General features: G+C 41.9%; 1 protein-coding gene and 1 pseudogene across 2 annotated transcripts in view; one reads left to right on the top strand and one right to left on the bottom strand.

The window, feature by feature from the left end:
• Positions 1 to 12,750, bottom strand: part of FAM120C (family with sequence similarity 120C) — a 62,731-nt gene that overhangs the window by 23,939 nt on the left and 26,042 nt on the right. For both annotated transcript variants that reach the window (XM_054713831.1, XM_054713835.1), the window contains exons 5-8: positions 3,410 to 3,512; positions 2,760 to 2,836; positions 2,051 to 2,322; positions 996 to 1,269 (exon numbers count right to left, since the gene is read on the bottom strand). In XM_054713831.1, coding sequence (XP_054569806.1) covers positions 996 to 1,269; positions 2,051 to 2,322; positions 2,760 to 2,836; positions 3,410 to 3,512 — 726 coding nt within the window. The remainder of the gene's footprint in view (positions 1 to 995; positions 1,270 to 2,050; positions 2,323 to 2,759; positions 2,837 to 3,409; positions 3,513 to 12,750) is intronic.
• LOC129148802 (DNA-(apurinic or apyrimidinic site) endonuclease-like) lies at positions 4,382 to 11,748 on the top strand (annotated as a pseudogene).

Below are 12,750 nucleotides of genomic sequence, written 5' to 3'. Positions count from 1 at the left end.
TGAATATAATAGAATCAGGGGCATAGAAAGGGAGTGGACTGACAATCCTCAGGGGAAAGGGGTGTGGGGGTACGGGAAGAGACTGGACAAAAATTGTACACCTATGGATGAGGACAGTGGTGGGGGGGTAAGGGCAGAGGGTGGTGTGGGAACCGGGTGGAGGGGAGCTATGGGGGGAAAAAAGAGAAACAATTGTAATAATCTAAACAATAAAGATTTATTAAAAAAAAAAAGAAGCCATTGCCCAGCTGATGTTGCTCAGTGGTTGAGTGTTGGCCTATGAACCCAGTGGTCAAGGTTCAATTCCCAGTCAGGGCACATGCCCAGGTTGCAGGCTCCATCCCCCGTGTAGGGCATGCAGGAAGCAGCCTATCAATAATTCTCTCTCATCATTGATGTTTCTCTCTCTTCCTCTCCCTTGCTCTCCGAAATAAAAAGATTTTTAAAAAAATTTTAAAAAAGAATGCAAGATGGTTCTTAAAAAAATAATACAAAATAAAAAAAAAGCAGCAAGAAGCCCAGCTGACCACAGCCAGCTTCAAAGCTATGTTCTGTTTTTAAAGTCTTTGCTATAACTGACTAGCCGACTAAATGGGGAAAGTCCATCTTAGACCTTTCGCTGAGGGGGGGGGGGGGGGAATTTGGATGATAAGATGATGGAGGGGAACAGCTCTGGAGAAGTAGAGAAAGAGGCAAAAAACAAGGGCATAAAGCCTCTTCTTCTAGTGTCCTCCCCTAGACCAGAATCTACCAAGTTTCTTCTTTGAAATCTCACAATTCCACTTCTTGGGGCCTCATTTACTGCACAGTCCCATCTCCTTCTGGTCTCACCTCACCTAAGACCCTTAATACAATGAGAAGCCCGAGCACTTGATCTCCTTTTATCTCCCTTCAGTTACCATTAATCAGCATTTTCTCTGGTGACACAGTTCTAGGAAGTGTGAAGTGCACTGTTAAGAGCAAGGAGGGAAGGAGGTACTGAGGTGCGCTCTCACCTTAGTGAGGACGTGGTAGATATATGGGTACATAAGACCTCTTCGGTGTCTGTGTTCGGCCACCCGCAAGACTTCTGGGGCTACTGGCGGTAGCGGCGGAATGGTGATGTCCATGTGGTTCCTCGTAGACATAGAGAGCAGAGATGGGATGTGGGGCTCGCCATCTCCCAGGGCAGCATCTGAAACTCCAGCATCAATAGGCTGTACCCACGGACCTCTGTTACCATTGGGATCCTCCCATCTAGGCTGCCGATGAAATGTTTCTGTGACGTGACTAAAAGATCGAGAGAGACAATGTAGAAAGAGAAAGGAGGTTGATAAAGGTATTCCAACTCAAGTGTCTGTTCTGATCTCAAGGAATCTTACAAACCCTCTGGAAGTTTGGACAGTGGGTTTGCAGTGGGCCTGTTTCCACTCAGTGGCCATCACCACCCTCCTGGCTTCTTCCATCTGCCACAAACCAACGTGATCAGAAGTTGTGGGAACCATTCTGAATCCTTCCCAACATGTAAGAGATCACATTTAGAGTCTGCATATGTTCTAAGAAAATAATTGCAATTAAAACCTCAAGGCAGCCCTGTTTCCCAGGGATAATCTGCTTAGAGAACAATCTAAGAACAAATGAGCTAATACAAAATGCCGATATTTTAATCATCAGCACCCTGAGTCACCAAGAATATAATAGCCTACACAATTGTTCCAATACCTCCACTCTAAAAATTCTTCTCATTTTTTTAACATTCAGTCTCCTCCCCTCACTAGTGGAGAAATGGCAGCCATGACATGTAGCACAGCCATACCAGGGCTCTCCTAACTGGCTGCTATGTTGCCTTTTACCTCCATGGCTTGAGTATCTGAAAATTACCACCCATCTAGGGTCAAAATGAGCATGAAGTGGCCAAGCAGAGAGAGAGTTTTCTTACTTTGCTTAGGAGCAAAGAGCCACAGAGAGAAGCCAGGAGCATATGTTTCCCCACGCCCCTGCCCAGGTTAGCAGCAAAAGAATAGAGATGCTTCCGAAGTGTGTTTCCTCGGGTGCCTATACAGATACTTACTCAGAGCTGACTCCGTTTGGCTCATCACCAGAGGAAGAAGAGTGGGAAGAGTCTGGTCCCAGAGGAGGTGAGGCTTTGGAAGTCAGGTAATTGGGAAACTGTGATGAGTCATAAGAGATACCCCAAGTGGCAAGGGGGTTGTCCTCCAGCAGGGGATTCTCAGAAAAAGCATGGGATTCCCCCAAAGTATGGGGGGAGAAGAGAAGAGAGGAGTTGGGTCCCAATGGGAATGGTGGTGGATATTTCATTTTCTGGGGCACATGGTGAGAAAACTGAAGGATAAAACAGACAGAGAAGCTCTTTAACATTTTACCATGCTCCAAGATGGTTCCCTCAAAAGTTGTGACATAGCAGATGATGGCTGTAGCAAGGGTTATTGGGATACAAAGAACCTACTGAGAGTAACAAGAAATAATTCTAACAGTGATGTATGGATAGAATTCTCCAGAGGCAGGACAATGAACCAAACCATGGTCTCCTAGAACACCCTCTAACATTAGCAAATCTACCTTCGCCAGGCCCTAGTGGTTACTGATTTGGATGTTTTCTTGACATAGTCTGTTGGCCTCCAGCTGAGAATGTGACATAGGTATAGACCAGTCTTAACATACTGATTACACTAAGACAACCTAACTCAGATTATAAAACTCAGGAAGCCACCAGAGTCTAATGCTAGCTAACGGTCTGAGGCCCCTTAAAGGATACTTACCACTGGCTTCCCAGCAGAAATACTGTTCATTTGACTTCGTGGAAGGGGAGGATTTCCCAGCCGATTATTACGGAAACCTGAAGCCAAGAGAAAGGGCTACATTTTAGGCAATCATAATAATTCTACCACGTTACATTCTGCTAACCCCACATCACCTGAAAAATTATTATTAATTATAAATAAGTCACATTTTACTGAACAGCTATTATGCGTCATGCCAGGAATCTTACATAAATTATTGCATCTGATAACAACCTTATACAATAGGTATCCTGATCCACCTTTCAGACAGATGTGACTTGCCAAGATCACACAGCTAGTAAACAGCAGAGGTGGGATTCAAACTCGGGTCTGACACCACTGAGAGGGCTGTCTTACGTATACTAGGCCACAACGGAAGGTAGCACCAGAAGAAGCCCAAGCTAAGAGAATGGCAGAGGACCCCATCTAAAGTTTGGAGCAATCGGGGCCCTGTCTTATGTCACCTCTCTTATTGCATGGAAATCCAAAGGAGAATGTCTACCAAACAGGGATGACTTCTAGGAGGATGCAATACAAACAAGTGATGCTACTCTGGCCCAGGAGTTTCTGAGGGGCCACCTCAGTTTCCTCTATGGACAGAGCAGCTCCGGGTCAGGTGGAAGCCTTACCTAGAAAGGAGGAGGAACCCACTGGCAGCGAAGAGATTTTGGTTGTGACTGAATAGTACTCAACTGCTTTCTTGAATCGCTCTATTTTATCTTCCGTCCTGGACTGGATGTTGCAACATCAGATGTTCAGAAGAAGAAACAACACAAGAGTGTCTTTTTCATGCAATTTATAATTTGAGAGTCAAAACAGTAGCAGAAATCAAATATTTAAAGAAACCCAAGAGAGTAATTTTTCATTGCAGGAAAGATTAGATAAGGAGAAAGCATTATAGAACATAAAATATGGGAAAAGTTTTTAAATTAAGTTTAAAAATAAATAAAAGTTGACTTATTAAATTTTGTATTCTTCTAAAATGGTCACATGATCATTAGAAAAACACATAAGGATAGGGGAAAATTACATAGTACCACCACCGGAAGATATTTTGGTGTGTTTTCTCCTTCTAGTATTTTTTTTAAATAAACTTTTCCCCCAGATCTTGGCTATTGTAAATAATGCTGCTATGAACACAGGGTTCTTAGGATATATTCCCAGAAGTGGGATTGCTGGGTCAAAAGGCAACTCCATCTTTAATTTTTTGAGGAAACTCCATACTATTTTCAACAGTAGCTGTACCAGTCTGCATTCCCACCAGCTGTGCACTAGGGTTCCCTTTTCTCCACATCCTTGTCAACACGTGTTGTTTGTGGATTTATTGATGGTAGCCATTCTGGCAGGTGTGAGGTGATACCTCATGGTAGTTTTAGTTCGCATCTCTCTGATGATTAGTGACGCTGAGCATTTTTCATATATGTATTGGCCATCTGTATGTCTTCTTTGGACAAAATAGAAGCAGAGGCATGGATATATGGAACAGACTGACAGAGGTCAGAGAGGAGGAGAATGGGGGGCGGGAGCACTGGATGAAATAAGGTGAAGAGATTAGCCAGAGAAGATATATGAATAACCCATGGACACAGAGAAGTGTGGTGATGGCCAGAAGGAGTGGGGTGCGGCTGGGTGGAGGTAAGTAAGGGGAGGAATGGGGGACATCTGTGATAGTGGCAACAATAAATTAAAAATAAATAAAAATTGTTACTTAAAAATAAACTTTTTTGTTGATATATATAGCTGTACTATTTTAATACACATATTTTCTATAGTTAATACCTTACTCTATGTATAATATTGTATCCTACTTTTATTACATTTTAAGATAATTTTGAATGGCTGCATATTTTATCATTATAAATATATCATAAATTATGCATCTAGTTCCCTAATACCTGACATTTAGGTTATTTCTCACATTTGGCTTTTATAAGTTATACAGCAAAGAACACATCAAATAAGATTTTTTGGACTTTAGATTATATCCTTAGGAAAATGTCCCCAAAGTGAAATTACTGGTTCAAAAGGCATGAACATTAAAACCAAAAGCAGCCCATCCAGCGTGGCTCATGGCTAACCTATGAACCAGGAGGTCACAGTTCAATTCCTGGTCAGGGCACATGCCCGGGGAGTTGCAAGTTCGATCCTCAGTGTGGGGTGTGCAGGAGGCAGCTGATCAATGATTCTCTCTCATCATTGATGTTTCTCTCTCTCTCTCCGTCTCCCCTTCCTCTCCAAAATCAATAAAAATATTTTAAAAACACACAAAAGCACTTAAACATACACTGAGTGGCCAGATTATGATGATCTCTGAACGCATAATAATCTGGCCACTCAGTGTGTTTGTGTGTGTGTGTATATTAGAGGCCCAGTGCATGAATTTGTGCATGGGTGGGGTCTGGACAGCCTGGCCAGGGGGAGGAGACATGGGCGGTTGGCCGGCCTGCCTGCTGGTCGAGGGGACAACTTGCATATTAGCCTTTTATTATATAGGACATACACCGAGTGGCTAGATTATTATGCATTCACAGATCATAATAATCTGGCCACTCAGTGTATATAAAACCACAATGTGACATCACTGTATATCCACAGAATGGCAAAAATTCGAGATTATAAATATCAGCACTGGCAAAGATATGGAGTAACTGGAATACCAGTAGATTGCTGGTAGGTCTATCTAGGTACAGCTTGGAAAACAGTTTGGCAGTTTCTTATAAAACTAAACATTATTTACCGAATGGCACAGTAATCCTTCTCCTAAGTAATTTACCTAGGGGAAATGAATACATTTGTCCACCAAAAAGTATGAACAAACTAACAGCTTTATTCATAATAGCCCTAAACTGGAAATAACTCAAATGCATATTAACAGAAGAATGGATCAATTGTGGTATATTCATACAATGGAATACAATATAGTGATAAAGAAGAGCAAAGTGCTGATACATGCAATGCTATGGATAAATCTCAAAGACATACTGAGTGAAAGACAGACAGACACAAAAGCGTACATATAAAGTTCAAGTAGAAGCAAAACTAATCTATGGCAATAGGAGTAAAATGGCTGTTTCCCTCTGTGGGGTTGGGGCTGACTGAGACGGGGCTTTTCCTTATCAAAATCCCCTTGAACATAATTTTATGGTCTTCGTATTTCATCAAATGGAACATAAGATATTAAAGTCATTTCTAAATTCTCATTATAAATAATGCTCTTATAAGCATATTGTTAACAAGTTTCTTGGGTTATTTCATAAGGCAAATTCTTAGAAATAGGTTTACAAGGTCAAAGGATATGGTCATGTTCATAGACTCTTGACACATGATACTAAATCACTTTCCAGAACAGTGTCACAAGTTATATTTTCATCATCAATACATGAGAGTGCCCAATTCGCCATGTAGCCCCAAGTGTTGAATATTTTCTACAAAAAATCCATCTACTAACTATAATAATCCATTTGTTTCTAATAGAAAAATTAATGAAAAGGGAAAACTTAAAATATTCATAATCTCATCTCTCAGAGTTGTAACTATTAACACCCCAGGATCTAGATAGCATTCCAGAGGTGTTTATGGGCATGCACGCAAGCACACAAACACAGAAATCAAGATCTCCAGGTCCGCCAGTCTCACTTGGAAACAAAATCACTCTGCTTACTAAAAAAATTGGACTTGAGAAGGCCTGTGTGGTTCAGTGGTTGAGCATAAACCCATGAACCAAGAGGTTGCCAGTTCAATTCCCAGTCAGGGCATGTGCCCAGGTTGCAGGCTCGATCCCCAGTGTGGGGCATGCAGGAGGCAGCTGATTGATGTTTCTTTCTCATCGATGTTTCTATCTCTCTCTCTTTCTCCTTTCCTCTCTAAAATAAATAATTTAAAAATTGGACTCACTATAATTGTTTGAAAAAAGGGTCCCATGTCTAAAGAATGTTTTCAAATTATACTGACTTACAGAATACTTACATGGTTGAATAACGTTCCTTTGAATCAAAATTTCATTTTTAAATATATATTATTGATTTTTTACAGACAGGAAGGGAGAGGGATAGAGAGTCAGAAACATTGATGAGAGAGAAACATCGGTCAGCTGCCTTCTGCACACCCCCCACTGGGGATATGCCCGCAACCAAGGTACATGCCCTTGACCGGAATCAAACCTGGGACCCTTCAGTCTGCAGGCTGATGCTCTATCCACTGAGCCAAACTGGTTAGGGCTCAAAATTTCATTTTTATGCATTATTATTTCATTAGTATATTTAATAATATACATAATAATTGAAAACAATCTCTTACAAGATAAAAGCTATAGGGTCTCTCCTACTAGCTCTACCTCTGCGCCCACTCCCCCCTTCCCAGAAGTGACTACAGTTACCAGTTGGGTATATGTCCTGTCATAATTTTTGCTGCATATACACCAGGTTTTTTTTTCCACATAAATGAAGTCATATCACACATTTTTAACCTGGTTTTTGTACTTAACAATAAATCTTATAAACTATTCATTGCCAGTGAGTATAGGCCTATGATACAATCCCCTGAAATACGAATTATGCATACTTCCCACAATGCACCACTCTGTTCCGAGTCCTGACAAATATTTACTCTTCCTTCAAGGGGCACACACCAGTTGTATGAAACCTTTCCTCTCTAGGAAACCTTTACTGGGGTTTTTCTTTGTTGTGCTCATTTATTTGCTTCTGCCTCCCAAATTTAACCTCAGTTCCATGAGGACGAAGAATGATTTATTCACATGTATGTCCTAGTATGTAGCATGGGACCTTGTCTAAACAGGTTCATTTAGTATCTGATATATAATTGCACTTAATAAAGTTCTATCCTTTTCTTTTATAGATCTACAAAGGTGATATTTATGAAAATGCTACAGCAACAATGAAAAATAGTGAAGTCATAAAATTAAGTGAAAAAAAAAAGGTTTAAATGTTTTACATTGAGATGACTACCATACCACATCAAAACACACATATAAAGGAGACAGGAAACATTGTAAGTAACTTAGGATGGAATTAGGAGCAAAGGGCCTATTTTAGTTTTTTGTTCTTGTTTTTTAAATTAAAAAGGGATAAAAGTGTGGTGATTGCTGGGGGGAGGAGAGGGGTATGGAGGGATAAATGGGTGATGGAGGGAGACTTGACTTGGGGTGGTCAACACACAATACAGTGTACAGGTGATGTGTTGTGGAATTGTGCACCTGAAGTTGTGTAATTTTATTAACCAGTGTCACCCCAATTTAAAAAAACATGTATGACCTTGCCCAGCCGGCATGGCTCAGTGGTTGAGCATCGACCTATGAACCAGGAGGTCACAGTTCAATTCCTGGTCAGGGCACATGCCCGGGTTGCGGGCTCAATCCCCAGAAGGGGGCATGCGGGAGGCAGACGATCAATGATTCTCTCTCATCACTGATGTTTCTATCTTTCCCTCCCTCTCCCTTCCTCTCTGAAATCAATAAAAAATATATTTTAAAAAAACACAGAAAGTTAAATGTGAAGTAATAGATATAACAAAATGTTGTTAGCAAAACATATGCCTCCAATATCAAACACTGATTTTATTCTTTATTCATCTAAAGAAATCTATAGAGAGATTTCTGTCCTGGATAAGATGGACCAAGCATACTCCACCTTGTTCCCACTTAAAGGTAGCTATAATAAGCAGGAGCAACTACGTGAAGACTCTGAAAAGTGAAGCAGGAGGATTGGGGAGAAGACCAGAATTCAAAGTACCACCGAACCAACAAGGATGAGTTTAGCATGTTTTCCCTCTGGTATCCCCTGGTGTGGACACAACACAGACTGAAATCTGGAAGCATCCATTGACGTGGACAGAGAAAACTCCAGAAAAAAACCTAGTCTTGTTCTGGCTTAGATAGTGGGAAAGGGGTCTCCAAAAACTCAAGGAAGTATCTAGAAACAACCCATTTTTCCTTCTTTTTCTTTTTTCTGTTCTCCTGTGTGCCAGCCCGAAGCAAACTTGTGGTGGCAGAAGTGACAATAGGGGAACAGCAGAAATCTAAAACTGAATGACAGGAAGCTTCCTCTCCAATCAGAGAAGCAAAAGTCTGAAGAGGTGGAGTGAGCTTTCAATGCTTTCTCTCTCTCTCTCTCTCTCTCTCTCTCTCTCCCTCCCACCCTCCCTCCCTGCTACTTGGCTCCAGACGCTGAACAAGGTTGGTCCAATGAACCGTGACGTACTGAAGAGATTGCAGAGAGGGAGCAGCACACACATGGATTTGACATTAGCAAACAGCCCTGCATAGACTGAGACCTGAAGATCTAAATCACAGCTCAAGTGCCAGACTGGCCACTGGGTGGCGTACATGCTACTGATCTAAATAGGTTTGCAAAGGCCTTGAAAATTGCAGACATTGAAACCACAACCCACAAAAGGATGGTGAGAACTTGTGATCTGAACCTAAATGGGTTGATTGTCTCCAAAAACAAAAGTATCAACAGGACTAAAACCTATAAAATGCTGACGAAAGAAATCAAGGATGATCTAAATAAATGTAGAGGCACACTGAATTCATGGATTTGAAGATTCACCAAATTCATCTATATATTTAAAGAAATTCCAATTAAAATCCCAGCAGGAGCCCTGGCCAGTGCTGCTCAGTTGGTTAGAGCATCATCCTGTAGACCAAAGGGTCGCGGGTTCGATCCCCAGTTGGGGAGAGTACTAAAGACAGGTGATCGGATGTCTCTCTCCCCACTTTCTCTCTCTCTAGAATCAAACAAAAACATATCCTCATGTGAGAATTAAAAATAATAATAGAATAGACAAAGTAATTTTGAAAAAGAATAAAATTGGAGGAATCACTGCCCAATGTTAAGACTTATCATAAAGCTACAGTATTCAAGACAATGTGCTATTTGCAAAGGGACAGACACATAGGTCAAATGAACAGAAGAGTCCAGAAACAGATGCACACAAATATGGACAAGTGATTTTTGACAAAGGCAATTCAAAGGAGAAAAGACACCCTTTTCAATGAAGTGTGTTGAAACACCCCACACTTTATACAAAAATGAACTCAAAACAAATGATTTATTCTAAATATAAAACTATATAATGTTTAGAAGGAAACAGAATTTGTCCTGCCTGCAGTTATGCAGAGTTCTTAGACATGACACCAAAAGCATGATCCATAAAAGATAAAAACTGGGAAGAATTTAAAACTTTTGGCTGCAAAAGAAAGTAGAGACAGGGGATCCATTCTTTGTGCTCAGATAAGGAGGAGCTAGACAAGGTCTTGAGCAAGCAATGCTGAAGAAATACTGCTTCACTAGGCCACGAGGTGAAAAGGGTGGGGAGTTGGGGAAAAGGGGTGCGGTGGGAGAAGATAAGAAAGAGCCCAAGCCCTAACCGATTTGGCTCAGTGGATAGAGCATCGGCCTTCGGACTCAAGGGTCCCAGGTTCGATTCCGGTCAAGGGCATGTGCCTTGGTTGCGGGCACATCCCCAGTGGGGGGTGTGCAGGAGGCAGCTGATGGATGTTTCCCTCTCGTCGATGTTTCTAGCTCTCTATCCCTCTCCCTTCCTCTCTGTAAAAAAATCAATAAAATATATTTTTTTTTAAAAAGAAAAGAAAGAAAGAGCCCAAGTTTGGGCCAGAGGGGTCAGGAAGAGTAAGTTGGGAGCAGGAGCAAAGAACAATGAAAAAGAGGCAGCAGGAGAGGGGCCAGCCCTGTATGAGGGCATCCCCAGATCAGAACACTTCACCCAGGGGCAAATGAGGCCTAGTCCTGGAATGTGGCTGGGCTTCAGGCGTGGATTAAGGAGCAAGGTTTAGACTGGATAAAGGAAGATGCCCCAGAGATCCTGTGCCTGCAGTAGACCAAATGTTCAGAGAATAAACTACCAGCTGAACTTCAAGAGCTGTATGGACCACCCCATCAGTACTGGTCAGCTTCTTCGGACTATGAAGGGTACAGTGGCATGGGCCTACTCTCCCACCAGTGCCCACTCAGTGTCTCCCCATGGCATTGGCTGAATTGGATGCATTTGTGATTGTGGCTGAATTGGACACATTTGTGCTGGTAACAGACTATGTACCTAATGTAGGCCCAGATCTGGTGCCTGGAGTATCAGCAGCCCTGGGATAAAGCCTTTTCCAAGTTCCTGAAGGGCCTGGCTTCCCGCAAGCTCCTTGTGCTATATGGGAACCTGGATGTGGCTTATGAAGAAACTGACCTTGGCAACCCCAAGGGAAACAAAAAGAATGCTGGCTTCATTCCAAAGGAGTGGCAAAACTTGCCTGGCCGGCGTGGCTCAGTGGTTGAGCATTCATCTATGAACCAGGAGGTCCTGGTTCGATTCCTGGTCAGGGCTTGATCCTCAGCATGGGGCATGCGGGAGGCAGCTGATCAATGTTTCTCTCTCATGATTGATGTTTCTATCTCCCTCTCCCTCTCCCTTCCTCTCTGAAATCAGTAAAAATATATTTTTTAAAAAGAGTGGCACAGCCCTAGCTGGTTTGTCTCAATGGATAAAGCGTCGGCCTGCACACTGAAGGGTCCCAGGTTCAATTCCAGCCAAGGGCACATGCCTGGGTTGCGGGCTGGATCCCCAGTAGGGGGCGTGCAGGAGGCAGCCAATCAATGATTCTCTCTCATCATTGATGTTTCTATCTCTCTCTCCCTCTCCCTTCTTCTCTGAAATAAATAAAATTTATCAAAAAAAAAAAAAAAAAAAGAGTGGCACAACTTTGGGAAACTGATATAAGCTGTTCTACTGGCTGACAGTTTCCGGCACCTCCACCCCAACACAATCTATGCCTACACTTTCTGGACCTACATGATAAATGCTCAACTAAAAAAATGTTGGTTGGCGCCTTAATTACTTTTTGGTGTCTCACTCTCTGTTACCTGCATTGTGTGACAGCAAGATCCATTCCAAGGCCCTGGTCAGTGATCACTAGCCCATCACCCTATGCCAAGCACTGTGACACCTCCCCCAAACACTCTGAGCCTGGGAAATGAGCCCCCCAACTCGTTTCAAAACTGCTTTACTCTCTAGAGAATTCTGTACTGTATGTCCCTTCTAAAAGTATGAATCCTTCAACCAGGCTCCTAGTGACAGATGGGTTTCCTTTAAGCCCAAGGTTTTCTTTGTGTGTGTGGGTTTTCTTCTTTTTATTACATTAAACAAAAGTAGGCCCTGCCGAAACCGGTTTGGCTCAGTGGATAGAGCGTCGGCCTTCGGACTGAAAGGTCCCAGGTTCGATTCCGGTCAAGGGCATGTACCTTGGTTGCGGGCACATCCCCAGTGGGGGGTGTGCAGGAGGCAGCTGATCGATGTTTCTCTCTCATCGATGTTTCTAACTCTCTATCCCTCTCCCTTCCTCTCTGTAAAAAGTCAATAAAATATATTTAAAAAAAAAAAGTAGGCCCTGGCCAGGTAGGTCAGTTGGTTGGAACATTGTCCCAATACACCAAGGTTGCAGGTTTGATCCTCGATCAAGGCACATACAAGAAGCAACCAATGAATACATCAACAAGTGGAACAACAAACTGATGTTTCCTTCTCTCTCTCTCTCAAAAAAAATCAATAAATAAAAAAACATATTTAAACCCAGCAAAAGAAGAAAAAAAAGCTACTAATGACTTCCTTTGAAGTGTCTATGTGAAAATAAAGAGCCATAGTTTCAAAAAAAAGAATGTAAAGACAAACCACAGACTGGGAAAAAATATTTACAAACCAGATATCTGACAAGGGACTTGTATACAGAACATATAAAGAACTCTCAAAACTGAACAGGAAGTAAACACACAACCTAATTTAAAAAATGAGCAAAAGACTGTTAACAAACAGACCATTCACCAAAGAGGACATATGGACAGCAAATAAACAGAAGAAAAAAACTGTTCATCATTAATCATTTGATAAATGCAAATTAAAATTATGATGGGCTATCACAATACACCAATTAGAATGGCTATAAAAATAC

This window comes from Eptesicus fuscus, chromosome 1, assembly GCF_027574615.1.
Source record: "Eptesicus fuscus isolate TK198812 chromosome 1, DD_ASM_mEF_20220401, whole genome shotgun sequence".
NCBI classification, from domain to species: Eukaryota; Metazoa; Chordata; class Mammalia; order Chiroptera; family Vespertilionidae; genus Eptesicus; species Eptesicus fuscus.
This window is presented reverse-complemented; position numbering and strand designations above follow the sequence as displayed.